The following is an 18,157-nucleotide window of genomic DNA, read 5'->3' as shown; positions in this document are numbered from 1 at the left end:
TTATTGGCCACCCCAGAGTGGTTAGGTTGAATCGTGCGAAAGCAAAGAGTAGACATGTTTTAATTGCCATGGGCTTAACTTACGACTACATTGCATGAAACCAAACCTATTCTTTTATGTAAATCCATAAAATAAAATAAAAACGAAAATGAAATTTTGCGGAACACTCTTTAATGCTTCTTTTTAAGTTTCTAGCATGAAGATATGCATCGGTAGCATTAATTCCTGTGCACGTAACTGTGGCCTCTCATTTTTTCTTGCACTTCATGGGCAGCATGTGACGAAACCTGCAAAGTTTCTAGAAGATGTGCTTTCACCCAATCCTATGCAGCCAGATGGCTGGAATGAAACTTTTCAGAGAAACGAGGACAGTGATAGTGCACAAAGAGGTGATAGAATGAGGCTGTCAGTGCACTTCTAATCTTATTCCATTGGCATATATATTTACTGGGTCAATAAGCTTCTGTACTGTTGCGAACTAGCCACCCTGCAATGGAGGGGGTACTGCTTGCTGCTGATGCCAGGTGCCGATGCATGAATGTACACTTAGCCACTGTCAGCAGTATCAATTCACATTACACATGGGGTCTTGCGATACTTTACTTCTTTCCATTGGAGAAACTGAATGAGATGGATTGCCAGTGGGGAATTAAGATGATTCCCTGCCCTCTTTGCTCGGTGGTGGAGACTGTTTCCTACAACAAGGCTGTGTGCCCTTGCAGATGTTCTTTGAAGACAACATCGATGACGCCAAGTACTGCGGGCACCTGTACGGCCTGGGCACGTCGTACGTCATGAACGGCAACTCGTACCACGATGAGGCCACCCCCAACAACGTGGCCCTGGCGGCCTTGCCGGCAGCAGCCCCCAATGCTGCCCAGGCAACGCCCACCTCCTCCACGAACTCTGCATCTTGACAGTCACCACCGCCACTCGTCGTCGCCACCACTGTGCCACCTGCTGCACCTCTCCAAGAGCAGCCCGGCCGTGTTGTTGTACAGACTCTGAACGTCTGAGCAGCGCCACCTGCCACCGTGTGTAGCTTGCGCTCCCTCCGTTTCCTACTGCTGCCACATTGGCCTTCCGCTTGTCTGTATGCCTGCCTCATTCAGGCACCTTGCTGTGCACCCTGCCCGCCGTTTCACGATTCATCGAGAAAAATGTTTCACCTTATCATAAGAGTTTCCAGTTTTGCACGAAAAAAAAAAAAAAGTTTTAAAAGGAGCAGGAAAAGGCTTAGTGGATGGAGAGAGCCTGCATAAGTATCAAGAAAGATGGCAATTTGTATTTATTTTACACTGTTTTTCCGTTCTCTCAGCGTGTGGCATTCACAAGTGGGCAAACTGTTACCTGTGGGAGGAGGCAGTGTGTTCCACAAAGGAAGAGAATTATTGTGCCGCAGACCTTGGAGGTGCAAGTTACCATCTTTGGTTGTTTTAATTCATGTCTCCTAATGCGCGCATGATTTTCTTAGTGGTCTCGTACTGTAGATATGTACATAAGTCTCTGTGTGCTGCTCTTGCTGCTGCTGTGGCCATTTTTTTTTCTTTTTTCGAGAAACTTGTACATAAAAAAAAAGAGCGATGCCTTTAAAGGTAAAAAGGAAGCTATTTTCACGACTTCTTTTCGTGTGCAGAAGCTAAGCACTGCTTTTATTATTAGTAGTTTGAGGGCACCAACATTCAGTGCTGACCAGCTTGTAAATCGAGAGGAGTGATGATGATTGCCCTCACAGCAGCACTCCCAGGCTCCCAGGGCATGTACAGATAATTTAACGAAAAATCAAAAGAATTGTAAGCAAAGTTGATGCCCCAACACATGTGCACCAGACCACACATCTCAATGCCTAATGTGCCTGAGCCCCACACTCGAGTTCTTCAAAATGCAGCCGAAAGAATTTTTTTTTTCTACACGAAGTATAGATTTTATTGGCACCAGCAGCAGTATGTACAGCCCCCTTGTAAAAAATGTGGAGGTTGGAAGTGGACAATAGATAAACTGTGCGATTCTTTTTTTTTTCTTTTCTGTAATGACTACTGCGGCTCGGCAGTAGGGATGTTCCCTACTCGCTGCCGCCCAGTTTTATCTGCTTGCCAGTGTTGTGTGATGCTATCCGATTGTTTCCCTGTTCCTTTTGTTGTTAGCTTCATGCTAGAATGGAATAAAATGTTATGGCAGGTTGCTGCAACGATGAGAAGGAAAAGACTCGGGTAGTTTCTTTTTACCAGGCAATGGAGTAAAGGATGGGAGAGATGGGAAGACTTCCTGACGTGCCCACGTACTGCCAATTCTTGAGACGTACGTTTTCCTCGATAGGTTTGAGCTTTTTCTCTGGATGTCCCCCTGTCCTGCCAGCAACACATCAGCGGTTGGTCCTCTAGCCGAGATGTGCGAGACCTCTTCGTTTTCATTGTTTTTAACCCCTTTGTGGAGCACTTTAGCTGGTTTTAACGAGTCTCCCAACAAGCGCTTTATTGAGGCCAGCATTTTATGGCGTGTCGAAATGTCTTAAGTTATAAAGCTCTCTTACTCTTTACAAGGTGTTCAGGTGTTTACAAGTTGATACCCTCTGCATGAGGGTGGTTGGTGTTATGTGTTCTCCAAATGCATGGTCGCAAGGTGGCTTATGTATATCCGTTTTTCTCTCGGTTGGCACTTGTAGCTGTACCGATGCAGTTCGTGCCTGAGTTAGGACTGTGCTGCTCCGGCCTTTTTAAAAACGGGACACTCTTTTATCGAGTTGTGTACATATACCAAGATTTTTCATCGAGCCATCGCAGCTGGACATCTCTACATGCCTGTGAGAAGACACTGGCGTGAAGTTCCCTGCCCCCCACAGTGCACCGTTTGCCACACATTGCTGAAGCTGCCAAGACTTCTTTCAGACCAGGCCGACCGTTTCACCTACTTTTGTACACAAGCTTACACCACCTTTGTGTCTGGCTGGCCCAGAGTATGTTCGCACTTAGATTTTTTTTTTCCCTCAAGTTTTATATTTTTTGTGATGTTCTAAGAAACCTAGAAGCAACTTACTTTGGTGAATGAAAAAAAAAATAATGCATGCAAGGTGTCTGATGGAGTGGTATGTCTGATTCTGCTAATTCTGTTCACTGTTTTTCATTTTACCCTCGGTCTTTTTTGTTATCGCTTTTTTGTTACGGTCTTTCCAATTTGTACTCGCCTTATCATTATGCCTTTTCGTTTTATTTTTTTTACACGGGAGCCCTGTACACATAGTGCGATAAGATTTTTAGAGTCTTGAACACTTAAACGGCAGCACTGGAGAGATGATAGAAGGATGCCTGTGGTGAGGTTTTTAGTGATTATGATGTGTGTTGTAAATAAAAAAAAAAAAACTTCGTCAGCATTGAAAACTGTATGTGCTTTTTGCAAACCTGGGAAGCAATTTGCACCCGATCACGCCAATCCAAGCACAGGGCACTGTTATTGTACAGCTTTACTGGAACATGTCTATGCCACAAATTCATAGTTTTAGCAGGGAAATGAGGGGCTCGTTACAAATGAAAGAACTCAACAGTCGGAGAGGCAAAGGAAAGCGTAGGAGGTATAATTTTTTTAAGTTTTGGTTTTTTCTATAGAAAAAATTAGTGCTGTAATCATTTTGGAGAAAGATAATTAGGAACTACAAAGTAGACTGAAAAATAATGCGGCGATAATGGGAACCGAATTGACCTCTGAATATTGCATCTGGTGCTCTTGCCAACTGAGCTACATTTACGACTATCCAGCCTGCTACTTGTTTGGGCATTAATGTTGCCTGTAAATGAACCTTGATACTGTTCAAGAGTCTCGGTTCTGGCAGTATTTAAGCCGTAGGCAGCATAAGAGTTTTCTCTCGCAGCTTCAGCCCTCTGTCGATCACATTCCCATGAAGCTGGCGGTAACACAGGACATTCCACGTCTTCCACTAAGGATGAAGGTGGCGCTGGTGAACACACACAAGGTTTGTTTACAGGCAACATTAAATCGATGTAGCTTGGTTGGTAAGAGCACCGGACGCGATATTTGGAGTTCGTGGGTTCGGCTATCTCCTCAAAGCGATGCAATGGCTATGAGGCACTTTGAAGTGGATGGCTTCAGACTGGACCACCCCAGGTTCGGCTTTTGTGTTTCGCCTCCATCGAAACGTGGCGGCCAAACGCGGCTGGACAATATCGATAATGAGCTTAATGCGATAATTATGGAACTACTGTAATTTATTGTATGCCATTTTTCTTTACACACAGACAGGCCCATCATGCCGTAGTGCCGATCATCCTTCACCAGTGAAGAAAACTGAAGCAATGAGGAAGGAATCTTTGATGGGTTAGTCCAAGCCATTCCATTGAGTGGTGTGGAGGGATTTGTCAGAATGCAGTCTTATACAACTGACAACCTCTCCTTGGTAATGACGCACTTTGGAATTACGCCCCGCCATGGGGGCTCGGTGGTTATAGTGCTCGACTGCTCAACCCAAGGATGCAGGTTCCGGCCATGGCAGTCGCAAGGTGCTCGTGTATTGTGCCAAGTCAGTGCACGTTAAAGAACCCCAGGCAGTTGAAATATCTGAAGCCCTCCACTACGGCGTCCCTCGAAGCCAAACACTACGAACCAAACCAAACTTTAGAATTGCAAAGTCAAGGAGACAATGGTCACAAATCACAATTGCTTCACTTTAAATTGCCAAGAACCCAAGAGTGCTTACGAACAGAAACGACTGGAGTCGAGCGTGCACCTAAGACTGTGCTAAGCCAACTGATAAGTCTGTAGACAAGGTACTCTCCCAAGTCTTTCCATACATATTCTGGTTATAACAGGTTTTCAAAATAATGAAAACTGTAATAAAACGGCAAAAGAAAAATGTTTCCACCACACTTGACGGACCGACACAACATCGCAGATGTGGTCATAAAATGTCTTTTGCACGTACAGATTGGCTGAACTTAACTGCAACAGCTTCAATCATTTGTCTGAGATGGCTAAGAGCAAGTTATATGTTTTACTCCCGAAAAACAAAAAATGAATACTGACGGTCGTGCAGCTCTAAAGGTTTACTCTGCAGAAATTGCCTTGATTATGGCCGTGATACAGGCGAATTTTAAATTCATTTGTACGGAAACAAAACATGGGCCAGCTGTGAACTTTAGCATAAAGGATTCAGAAGGTTATAGAGAACTTACTGTCGAAAGTTTTGGAAAAATGTGTGGGCGTAAACAAATAACACCTAGTTTCCTTTTCAATGCAAGAAGCAATCGGCCAAAGAAACTGCCAGACGTAGCTGCATGCCTATTGACAACTTGGTTTTGAATGCTCGGGATGAGGAAACACACTTGGTGAGGGCAGCAACATTAGAGGAGGCTACGAAAAGTAGAAAAGGTTGGCAGCGCCTAGGAGCATGAGAATGGCATTGGTAAAAGGAATCTATGCACGTTGCTACGACAACTAGCAGTAATCCAATGTGCCCTCTTAAGGTCATAGACTGGACTGGCTAAGAAGCGATAACAAAATTGAAACCTTAGCTTGCTTTTTAAGACACTGCACAAGTATTTTTTTCACTGGGGCGATGCAAAAAAAAAAAAAAAAAAAAAAAGCCATGCATTTATTTTGCACGTCACCACATGTAGCATGAAAGCTGTTGCAGACCCTTGCTATCGCTGCCAGTGCTGCAAGCTGTATCTCGCTTTGGCCCATTTTATGAAAGTCCTCAAATTTTTCTCTAATTTTGTCTTGCAGTTCATTCTGCCCAAAAGGGAATGTGGGCTATAATTTGACGTCTACACTTTTGTTGACCTTTTTGTGAGTATCTGTTGTAGACGCAAAGCTGGACGGTGCCAAACTACGAGTATATGTCCAAATTTAAACACCTAACATTCCATACAGTGTATGCACAGGAACAAAAGGCTCTTAAGTTTTAAAGCAGGAAAGCTATGAAGCAGCACTTTTTTTTTTAAATTCTTGCATTGGTTTTGTGCACAGAAGCTGATATGCACAGTAAAGTCCAGCAAAGCTTGCAGCCATCCCACACCTGGTATAGGAACGTGCTTGTGCCATCAACTAAACAAAAGTTTTCCAAGCCAGTTTGGTGGCTACGGAATGTGCCGAGCTAGCACAATTCTTCATGGCATCAGCAGTGTGAAGGTGATGGCGAGTTCCCACGTCAAAGTCCTGAATGCAGGTGACGTGTTCCCATCATAGCAGTGTGGTAATACAGTCGAACCCGGATATATCGAACTCGAAGGGGATCGCGAAATAGTTCGATATACAGAAATCGGCTTGTGATGGCACTTACGATGCGAAAAAACGATATCGTATTTGTCGCGTAATCAACCCACTCGCATAATGAACCCACCCTCCCCTTTTGCACCCGAGAATTTGAAAAAAAAAAAAAAAAAAGCGTTAAGGCCAGCATGCAAGCGACTGAGCAATCTCAGCGAAGAGCGGCAGCGACAGAGCGAAATTTTTCAAACTTGTTGGAACTGCGTCCCTCTCGCCGCTCGAGCCACCGCGGCAGCTCAAAACAAGGTTTCCGTGTCGCCGCGGCGGCAGAAATCGCGAGCGTTTTCGCTTGCATGCCGATGGCGCGCGTCAGTCCGTTTCGGTCGTCCCATCCACAGCTCATTGGCAGCGTGCCAAGATGCTGCGCAGCGATAACGTCGGGGCGCGTTTATCTTTTTTTATCTTTTTATAGCTCCTGCGGTGGCGGGGAGCGAACTTGGCACACTGCACGTGATGGCTTGATTGCGCAAGCCTGGTTAGATTTATCACGCCGCGCTTGGGGCGGGCGTCATGATCGCAGCAGCTGACCGCGTGCTTTCGCTGATTCATACATGCAAGGATAAACGATAAAAAAAAAAAAAATAAATAAACATCCCCGAAAAACCTGCCGATTCTTAACGTCTGCAGCCGCCATATCTTACGCTACGCCGCGCGTACAGCACAACGATAAGAAAGGATGACTCGCAAAAAAAAAAGAAAAAGCAAAAAAGAAGAGAAAAACTGCCGCTTCTTAACATCCGCAGGCGCCATAGCGTCCGACGTCTGTCTGAAAACGGGCTGAGCTGGCTTGGCGCATGCGTTGCGCGTGCTGAAGGAGAGAGATAGCTCAGCAAAAGAATGGGCACACCCACGCACATGGCTTGCAAACGTCATGTGTTGGCGCGCGGGAAATGACAACTGCAGATACGCGCGCCTTTGGGGAATGGGCGCGGCGCTGCCCAGACCAGCCGTCGCCGAACTGTCCCCTCTCATTCCTTCCGCGCGTGGCTTGAAAACGTCACGCGGCAAACGGCCAAGGGTAATGCGATCGTCTTTGGGGAAGGCACACTTTCCAGTGCGTGGTGCGGAGTTCGATATATCGAACGACCGGTGAAATTGAGTTCGATATATGACGCGGCTTTCCTATACTTTTACATGGGATTTTCAAGGGGATATTTCGCGAGTTCGATATAACCAAAATTCGATATATCCGGGTTCGATATAACCGGGTTCGACTGTACGTGCAGTTCTTTCTCCCCCTCTTTGCCTTCTTTTCATTTTTGTAGACTCTTATGGTAACCACAGCATGTGCTCTTTGAAGGGCTTACTGGCAGGTCTTTTGGCATTTTCGGACACCACACCCCTTCTTGTTCCCTTCGCTATGCATGCTTCGTAGGTGGAACCAAGCAAGGAAGAATCGGACTTCTACTCTCCAGACATTCCCACCTCTTTCTTACCTATTCTTGAAAGGCTAAAGCAACTGACCCCAGGCCAACCTTTCTGCATAATTTCTGCTGCATGTTCTCTTTTTTACACACTCCCCATATCTAATACTCTAATGTCAACAGTGTGCTTGGGAAGTCTCTGTGCCAGGCAGTGGGTTTTCTTTCATGTTGCAATCATGCACACAGAGCTCCGGAGAGGAGACAGCACAGTGTACCTGAACGTCTGAGCATAGCTAATTACCTGCAACAGAAAGTTGTCGTTCTTTATTTACTCTGGATATGGAAGAGAGACGGTGACTTTAATACAAATGCATCATGGGCCTTGTGCAACAGCTATTTCATGGATGCAACGTTTCATCCGCATTGTAGCTTGTCTCGATGAAAATCCAACTGAAGCCTCGCTTGCTCGACAACACACAGCACCCATGTTTTCCTATAAATGAACGGTGCGTACAAGGCCACAAATAACGCACATTGCCTAGGTAGGCGAGTAGGTCAGCCATGTTGTACAGGTAAGCTTATAAAAAGTAGTAGTAAGCAAAGAAAGTGCTCCGAAAGAACACTAGATCCTATGGCAGCTTCCACCAGAAGCAGACAGGCAAGGCAAAGAGAAAGGGGCAGTGATCGATTGCCGATTATAAGAGTACAATTGTGTAACAATGCAGTTCTGCAGAAGTTGCACATGGTGCTTTGCGCATAAATCTGCAAATGTTTTATTGCACGCTGCTTTTTGGAAACAAACCAAGTGTTCTGACCTTGTCCTTTTTCACGAGCTGACCTGGAATCACTATGGCTTCCTTTAAGGTCGGTCCATGACAGGGTTAAAAACCATGACCATTCAATGCCACCCAGCCTCGAAAGTACAGCCTTTGTCAGAAGTGTAGAGCCCGGGGTGTCTGCTTCCTAGCCGTGTAGTGGCGCTGATCAGCATCAGCATTAGTGGAGGTCCTTCTCATACGAAAGGGTAGGACAAAATATCTTCTTACCATTAAGAAATTCGAAACACTGGAAATGCATTACAAGCCGCACGAAGTAGTTCAGAAACAGACCCTTTGGGCTCTACACTTTTGACAAAGACTACACTTGAGAAGCGAATCAGATGATGCCGATTCTTTTAAGTCTGTAAAGCCACTTTATGAATAGGACGCTTCATTCGCAGGTAAAACCTGCATTCTCCCGATCCTTACACACCAAGCTGCATTATTAAAGATTGGGTTAAATGCACCTTAAAATTTAGTTTGCATTGTTCAAAATTGAAGGCAACATAAGCATAAGCAACACCCTTCCATATGCACGTAGCATGCATGCCGTTTACTGCGCATGCACCATATGCAGAAGTCCCTGCCTTTGTGTGTGTGTACATTAAAACGTCCGTGTTTGTTAGGGGCATGAAAGTGCAAGAATTAAGGCCGTAAGCTAAGCTACAAATATGGCACGCCCGTGTTTATCGATTGCGGGTAATTTGGCATTGCTGCGAGATGTCTTGCAATCCATTTTCTCTTCCACTGCAGTAAACGTGATTTGCAAACCATGTGCAGTATGCAATGCACAAGTCACACCACTTTATGACTTGGTGCTGGCAAAATCGAGGCATTCATTGAAATTATTCATAATTTTTTACAGCAGTAATAAGCAACAATATATTGACTTATCATTACCCTGGATGCAAAATAACCTGTCGGCACTCTTTTTCATATTGAAGAAATGTGAAAATGCTCTCCGCATGAGACACTTTGCACTTACTTCTGAGGTTAGCGCAGTCCTACGGGATGAAGTGTGGCATCACGATGCAAAACAGTGCAACTTTCACAAGGACACAGAAAGGAAAAATGGGACACAGCACTGACTAACAACTGATTGCTTCTTCGTGCTCATTAACTACTGGTAAGTTTTAAGGTGAAAGCCTTTAATGCCTCATCGTTGTCGACAGAAGGTTGTCAGCAGAGGTGTCACACTTTCGAGAGCGAGAGTTAAAAATAAATTAATAAACCTTGTCTCCACCGGAAATCGAACCTTCATCCCTTGGATCCCCAGCCCAGCGCTTTACCAACTGTGCCATGCCTCGGATCGTGAAATGCCCTTCATAATTCCCCTTGTCTACTGTGAGGATGATAGCGGGATTCTGCAAGTGACAAATACTGCGCCTTTCCTTTCCTGTAAATGGATTATAAAACGCCGGTGAACTTTCATGCGTTCAATGAAATGCTGGTAGTGTTCGACAAGGGGCGCACCATGTACCATCACAGCCAGTGATGACCTCACCAGGCGATTCATGCATATATGAAGCTGACCCCGCCGGGCGTCCGATCTAGACATCCGTTCTCGCTTTTCATTTGCCATTTCCTCGAATGCCGCACCACACAGCAAACAGAAACAGACCCAGACGTATAGGAGGTGTTAGCATAGCAGGCATCAACAGCATTTGAAATTGATTAACAGGATAGAAAAGGCGCAGTATCTGTCACTAGTCTCCACGGACACATGTACCATGCTGTAAAGGAAGGGAGGAAGGTGGGAGTGAAAGAAGAGAGGGAGACTGGAGGGCTACTATCCACTGCGCTATAATGGCTTTTGCCTCATTGCACTTTATCGGTCCAAAGTGTCCTCTAGAATTTTGTTTTGCACCACATTTAGATGGAGCTCTTGCCTGATTCAACCAGAGTTATTGATTAAATCCTCATCGCTTGCAGCAGCGACGAACCACAACAGCCATTTTGCAGCAGTGGCGCCATCACACAGCGACTGCAGGAATGAAGTTCTATGACAGAGGTTGTGCTGGTGTAACGCTTGGTCCTTTAATGCTTTAATAGGTATGAGATTGCGATATCACTATCTGGTGCATTAGCTGTTGGAATCTAGCATACACATAGACTTCTGCTCAACAGAATGTCTTACTCCAGCACATGTGCGATGCATGCCATAGCGTTCTGGAAGATGCTATGTGGGATGTGTGTAAATAGCACTCGCTACCCAATACTAACACTTTCTAATGCTTGTTACTCATGGCATAAGGTTGAAAAGTAGGTCCTACAAGTGAAAACCCAGAGCAGATACACATCCAGCCAAAATAGGATAGTTCTGTACATAAGGACGGTAATGTGTGCGATGAAGTAGTTGAGCATAAGAAAAGGAAATATCTGACGTGGACAACATTTTCTGGGTGCGAGCTGCCTACTATACACTATGAGAGAGATGAGTGCTAACAGGTTATTTTTTGTCCAGAGTAGTGGTGCAAGTTGATGTAGTGACCAACTACTGCTGTAAAAAATTATGAATAACTTGGATGTATATCCCGACATTTACCTACATTTGAACTTCGAAAATAGCGCCCAATTTATACCCACTCAAAAAAGAAAAAGTACAATGAAGGGCCTTACTTCTGTCACAGCACCCACCATTTGGTGATGGCCGAAAAGTTAAGAGTAGAATGTGTCATACATGTAAAAGGAGCATTTAAAGCACTGGTTCGTTCCATGCAGCCAGTAATTTCTAGAGCTCTCTAGTCCACAAAGAAGTAAAAAGCACTGAAAGCACACACAAAATACATAGAGCAGCGCTTATGCCCCTGTGCCAAATGAAATTTTCACTGTCTGACTATTATAATTATTACTTTTATGACCCCCTAAATATATAACTGCAAGATTCTGCCTATAGGTGCTGAAGCCTTGTAAAAGAAAACCGAGTTGAAACTGCTATTTATTTTTCGCCCCAGAAAGCGAATGAAATGAACAGAGAGGAGAAGAGTGTATGCAAACAGCTGCTTTTTCTGCTGCCTGTGATCAACTATGATAGCCATGACATCAGAACTGGGGTCTGCTCTGCCGCTTCTGCGTCTAGCAGACACTGAACTCCGTGGTTATAGATGGCTTGTTATGCTTCCAAGTGCTTGGTCCTGGCCCAAGTGCGATCCTGGCTGGTGCCCAACTAAGTCTGTGCCATTCGGATGTACCAGGCTCGCTTTGGTTAATTCAGACAGGACATTACATCGAGGTACTACCCATTTATCCAGCGAATGCCGAAATAGGTTTCTCCGAGTCCGATTAATAGCACGAAACACTGATGGACGCGCTCTTCGTTCGAATTATTGAACGCATGGTGAAGATCATCATCATCATTCTCAGCCTGACTATACCCACTGCAAGGCGAAGGCCTCTCACATATTCCTCCAATTAACCCGGTCCTGTGCGAGCTGCATCCACTTGACCCCTGCGAACTTCTTAACCTAATTTTCTGCCCACCTAATTTTCTGCCACCCCCTGCTACGCTTTCCTTCCCTTGGAATCCAGTTTGTTGCCCTAAGCGACCGTCGGTTATCCTTTCTTCGCGCTACATGTCCTGCCCATGCCCATTTCTTCTTCTTGATTTCCACTAGAATGTCAGTGACTTGAGTTATTTCTCTGACCTACTCTGCATGTTTCCTATCTCTTAACGTTATCCCTACCATTTTTCGTTCCATAGCCCTCTGGGTTGTCCTCAACTTAAGTAGAACTCTCTTGGTTAGCCTCCACGTTTCAGCCCCATAGGTGAGTACAGGCAAGATGCAACTGTTGTATACTTTCCTCTTGAGCGATACCGGTAAGCTGCTAGTCATAATCTGCGAGTGCTTGCCAAATGCGCTCCATCCCAATCGTATTCTCCTTGTTATTTCCTTTTCGTGGTCCGGATCTGTGGTTTCCACCTGTCCTAAATAGACATATTTGCCTACTACTTCCAGTGCTTCGCTACCTAACGTAAACTGCTGTTCATTCCCTAGACTATTGAACATTACCTTAGTCTTCTGCATATTGATTTTCCAGCCTACCTTTTTGCTTTCCTTGTCTAGGTCATCAATCATTCTTTGCAATTCATCCCCCGAGTTACTTAGCAAGGCAATATCATCAGCGAATCGCAGATTACTTATGTATTCTCAATCTATTCTTATCCCTAACTGCTCCCATTCAAAGTCTGAATACTTCTCCTAAGCAAGCTGTGAATAGTACCGGGGAGATTGTGTCGCCTTGCCTAAAACCTTTCTTTATAGGAATTTTGTTACATTCTTTATGCAGAACTATGGTTGCTGTGCACCCTCTATATATATATATCTCCCAGCACTTTTACGTACGGGTCGTCTATACCCTGATATCGCAATGCTTGTATGACCGCCGAGGTTTCTACTGTGTCAAATGCTTTTTCGTAATCAATGAATGCTATGTATAAGGGCTGGTTATATTCCGAGCATTTTTTTCTATCGCCTGGTTGATGGTATGGATAGGATCGATAGTAGAGTATCCTTTCCGAAAACCTGCTTGATCTTTTGCTTGGTTCCTGCGAGCACCCTTTGCTACCTGCTGCCAGTTTTTCGCGAATTTGGGAGCTCCGGAATCTTGGAGCCAAGGGGCGCGGCGGCCTTGCCTAGGCCTATCGAGTCATGATGAGTGTTTGAGCTGAATGAATGGTTTGGTGTGCGACCTGATGCAGGTGAACACCTCCGGCAACGCACTCCCTCACCAGAACAGGAATTGGCCATCCTGGTGCAGTAATTGGCCACAACCTACCATGATTAGTCCTACAAAACCCCGGCCCTCAGTCACCAACGGCGGTCAGACCGGTGACGCAGCGGAGGGTGCTAAGAATCTCTGGCTCTGCTGGACAGGTCGCCATTGGAAACTGACCCTGGCAACGTTTAACGCTAGAACACTAGCTAGTGAAGCTAGTTTAGCAGTGCTGTTAGAGGAACTAGAAGGTTTAATCGCTAATAGAATCAGGTGAAGATCGTAAGTTCCCCATTTCCAAAATAAAGCTCTGTCGCATAGTTTCGGTTCAGCTTTCCTCAACTCACACCATCCCACGACTTCGTATTGGCCAGTTGCTGCTTATGCTGCTTAGCACGTCAACTTTCTTATTTGAATTTTAGTATGGTGTCATGCTATGCTAATGCCTATCATATAACCTTCTTATGCGTCCACATACTGCCTTGAATATGCTGAAGCTGCGCGCTGCTAATGTGCAGTTCCATCGCACTGCACGCTTCACAGTGCGTTCATGGTGCAGTGAAGCGCCAAGATGCTGCGGGACCATTTTGTGCCACTGCTACTGTGCCATACTGCTAAAGGAGCAGCAGAGGCCTTGACAATTTTGGAGCAATTCTTAAGCATTCCCGACATGTGCGCACAAAACAAAGCATTCGAAGAAAACGGGGAGATGTGCTATTCTCACTTGGGTTTCATTTCAAACACAGATACTAATTGTCATGCAGGTGTTCATCAAGTAAAATTATTGCGGCGCAAATGGTTTTTGGCAGCTTTTCAGCCCCATTCAAAATTTGAACATTTTGTCTAGCCCCTTGAAACTGAATTAATGAGCTTTTTTAAGCTCTTTAGGGCTGTAAAATGATGAAGCAGTAATGTTTTAGGCAATACTGCAAGGAATATGTGATTTACCGCTGTTGATCAGTGACTACGGCATTCTGTTACTCAACGTCTGTTATGGCCTTGATCCTGACTGTGGCAAAAGCATTTGGATGGAGGTTGAAGTGAAAAATGCTTGTTATAGTCGATGTTTGTGTACTTGTCTTCATAGACGAGCTTCACAGTGCAGCCATTTTGTGGGCAGAGACGGACAGCACTGCAGCACGTCTCAGTCAAGCTGACTTTGTTGACAACACAACGCCCTACCAAAAAGGACTACGAGCTACGCACTGTTAAGCACGAATGCTTGAAATTTTCTCCTTTCGGAGCCGTGACCAACTGCGCTGTTAGCCATTTCTCAACTGGGTAGAAGTGCAAAATAGCACTGCCCAACCGCTGGCTGCGTAGACCATTGGCATATTCAATCTGCCATCTCATTTGGACGTATATTGCTCTGCTAACATGCTTTAGTAGAAAGCAAATAAAAAGAGTGCAGTCTATCACAGTTGATTCCACGCCCAGTTGAATGGCAGATACAGTAGAATCTCAATCATATGAATTTCTCGGGAGCACACAAAACGTTCATTATCCCAAATCGTAATGTACTCTATATAGTGTGCACTGTTTTGAATACTTTAAGTATCAATGGTAATCATTTTAATGAGATTCTACTGTATGCAGAAGCAAGTGCAACTGGCAGAGGCATGAAAGTGACGGGCTCTAGCACTCGCAGTATCACCTAGCCAGTTTCAGTTTGAGCGCAACAGGGGGTGGAGCGACAACGCTTTACTCCAAAGAAAGGAATTTTAAAAATATGTGCGTTTTAGTGGATTACAGTGGCTAGGTCCTGACGTCTATGGCTTTTCGAGTTCAACAGACTTCAGCTTTGTACTAAATTTATATCACGCGCTATGCAGTGGTGGTATATCAAACGAACAAATAATCATTCCTAAGCTTTCTGCTACAGTCCAGAAGCCGCTAGCATGTGTCATGATTCCAGCAAAAAGGTTTAGTCGCACCACAGGGCATGCATGAGCCAAATGTAATGACCAGTCCATCCAATTCTTCCACGAGACCGCTCTCCGTTAATCTCGGGTGACAGCGTCATGTTGAGTAAAATAGAGTCAAGCTTCATTTGTAAAACGTCCACACTTTTTATCACTGCAGTGGTGCACGAACATGAGCCAAAATGTTGAGTGAGATGAGTGCTTGTTAACATTAGATAAAAGTGGTGCTTCGTTACATCACAGGTGGCAACAGATGGGGAACAGAGAAAGTGAGTGGTGGTGCATGGGGAGAGAACGCTCACCAAAGTGTGCAAGAGTCAAGCAATGGCAGATCACAGTTCCGCTCGACTGAGTCGTGGGCCGCGCTGGATCTTCTTCTTGGACTTCTTAGGCTTCTGTGCTGGCTCTACTGACGCTGGCTGCGCGGGCTGCTGAAAGCAGGTAACCATAAACAGCTAGTCAAATCTACAGGATGAGGTTCGCAGCATTTCAAGCAAATATTAGCCGGGGTAGACAATTCACACCACACTTCTGCACAAGGTGTTGAAAGGTGAAGGCAGCAGATTTCAAGTACCTGAAGGACAGTTAGAGTCCCTCAAGGCATTTAAAGGGATACTGAACAAAAAAAAATGCCGTCGTGATTTCTAGCGCAGATGGTAACTATCGCACTGAGAGTGACCAAAACAACACACTGTATGAACAGAAATGAGCGGAAAGTAAGTATTTTAATGAATATTTTTCAAATCGCCGCACCTAGCGGCTTCCTGTGAAAGCCCTGATAGAACCGGATATCACTTCAATTTTACCTGCCTCCCTCATGCCTACCTAGCCACCCATATCACAAGCGATCGCACCCGCTCATTTTTCCCTTGCACTCACGAAGCGAGCGAAAGGAACGTTTATACATATATATATATATATATATATATATATATATATATATATATAAAGTGCAAATCGCCCTAAAACTGCTGCCTTTGTTCCTATGGGACAGCGGACTCAGCGCGCAGCTTTAAACCACGCTGCACACAATATGTGCCCTCCGTATGCGTCCCCCTCAACTTCCCCCATCTGCAGCATTCCATACTCCACAGCATTGCGCACGGCGCGACGCGGGGGAACCGACACTGTGTGTAGCCAGTCAACCAACTCAGGTGCGGGGGTGGCGGGGCCATGACGTTGCTGAGGGTAAATGTGACGTCGCATCCGCTAGCGTGCTCCTGGCGGCTGCTCAGAAAACGTAAAAAATAAATCCATCTTCTCAAAACTAACCCGAATTATGTGTCTGTACTAGTGTAACAGTGTCTTAAGAATGCAACTGTGGTGCTTTCTCAATATTCTTGGATATTTAATCAGTATACCTTTAAAGGGCTGCCCAAATTCTTTGCTTTGAAGCAGCGCCCAACTTTTTGTCATGACCCTATGCAGCAGTGCACGACTAAAACATGCCTATTCATAGGCTTGTTTCATGAGCTATCTCTTGAATATGAAGTATACTGTAACACACAGGGCATAATACATGGATAAACCAATTTAATTTTTCCAGGAGTATTCCTTTGGGCACATCTATAAGGAAAGTCCAAGTTTGGGCCAAAATAAGTTTCATAGCCTACAACCACCACCTTCTACTTTCGTTAAATTTGAGTTAATTCCCCCTCATCCTACCATCTCAACGAAGAAGCCTGAGCTGGCAGCGCCTGCCAACTCGGCCATGTCATGTGGTCTTGTCGCCACTCTATCAGTGCCCAGTCATGTCACCAGCCAGCTACCATGGCATGCTCGTGATTTAGATTGGGGCATTTAAACATTTCACACTAATTAATGTGAGATGTCACTCGGCCATCCAATGAGAAGGCTCGCCAAGATTCCTCATTCAGTGTCAGATAGGGAGGAGCAGCTGACAACACTCAGTGAGGTGTAGCCTTAGCCAGTTGCAAGTAGCAAGCTTAAAAAATTACTAATCAATCTAGAGCTTTTAAATTTATTTCACTTACAGAAACAACTCTGCAGACACATTGCACGAGAATATGAACGTTTGATCATTTTTAGGGTTCTTTTAATTAAGGTGAGCAGAGATGATAGAGGAGCAACTGGAAGCAAAGTTTGCTTTAGATAAGGCCAGTTGAGCTTGTAAAGAAAAAACAACAATGAAAAATGAAATCCCAGATTTTGCTCCCATCGCTGCATGCAATTTTAGGCCTCACGAACACAGTATCACATGATCACAGGCATCGTATGACTACTGGTAACACATTCCTAAGAGCACCCACCAACTAACACACCTGAGTAACCATCGTCATTGCCCAGTGGGAGAACAGAGTTGAGTTCTTGTGTGGTTACAACTAAACATGATAATGGCTTACCTCTGCTCTAAAGCTTACCATACTTTCCGGCGCATAAGATGGGTTTTTTTCTTTACAAGAATTTTGCTATTGCGCCCTATACAATATTGTGTCTTATACGAGGTTTTCTTTTACGTTTTGTGCAAGGTTCCTGAAATGGCAGCGATAACGAATTTTGCGATTATGAAATCAATGGTTGTCTCACAGGCTCCAAGCATTAGGAATATACTTGAAATGCCAAAAGTTGGTGCAATTCATGCTCCTCTGAGTTCTCACCCGCCCAAACTGCCAAGACAAACCAGGACAAGATGACTAACTTTTCTAATTGCCATCAAAGGAAATGCATCTAAACATATACCTCGCAGCCATTCGCAACTTTGGTGGCTACTACATGTAGATACTGCACCCAACGCCTGAGCACTCCAGCACGCTGACCATCAGAGCAGCGACCCTGAGTGCGAAGAGGATGTCTCAGCACAATGCTTTGACAATCACGCATCCCGCAAATCAACGACGTCATGATCATCAGTTGTACCGTGAGCCGTACCCCCACTGTCTGTGCCGCGACTGCTAGTAGCACTCTTGCATAGGAAGCGGTGGTACGCATCCTGCACAATTCCGATGACGCGGGCTTCTGTCGTGCCTCCTTTATGACTTGGCGGTTACCTACAGTACACGTTGCGAAATGTTGGCGGAGGCGCCCGACATGCACATCTCCAACA

General features: G+C 45.0%; 2 protein-coding genes across 6 annotated transcripts in view; one reads left to right on the top strand and one right to left on the bottom strand.

The window, feature by feature from the left end:
* Positions 1-2,980, top strand: part of Pop2 (CCR4-NOT transcription complex subunit Pop2) — a 47,700-nt gene extending 44,720 nt beyond the window's left edge. The window contains exon 7 of the mRNA XM_084602080.1: positions 723-2,980. Coding sequence (XP_084458206.1) covers positions 723-917 — 195 coding nt within the window. The 3' untranslated portion in view covers positions 918-2,980. The remainder of the gene's footprint in view (positions 1-722) is intronic.
* Positions 1-18,157, bottom strand: part of LOC146191570 (coiled-coil domain-containing protein 134-like) — a 41,005-nt gene that overhangs the window by 11,077 nt on the left and 11,771 nt on the right. The window contains exons 6-7 of one of the 5 annotated variants that reach the window (XM_084602082.1): positions 15,396-15,524; positions 3,196-4,604 (exon numbers count right to left, since the gene is read on the bottom strand). In XM_084602082.1, the coding sequence (XP_084458208.1) occupies positions 15,426-15,524 (99 nt within the window). In that variant the 3' untranslated portion in view covers positions 3,196-4,604; positions 15,396-15,425. The other 4 variants (XM_084602081.1, XM_084602084.1, XM_084602083.1 and 1 more) reach the window with 4 other exon arrangements.

The sequence above is a fragment of the Amblyomma maculatum genome, chromosome 4 (genome assembly GCF_055883805.1).
Source record: "Amblyomma maculatum isolate TAMU_Amacu chromosome 4, ASM5588380v1, whole genome shotgun sequence".
NCBI lineage: Eukaryota > Metazoa > Arthropoda > Arachnida > Ixodida > Ixodidae > Amblyomma > Amblyomma maculatum.
Note: the sequence above shows the minus strand (reverse complement) of the source record. Positions and strands in the feature narration are given on the sequence as shown.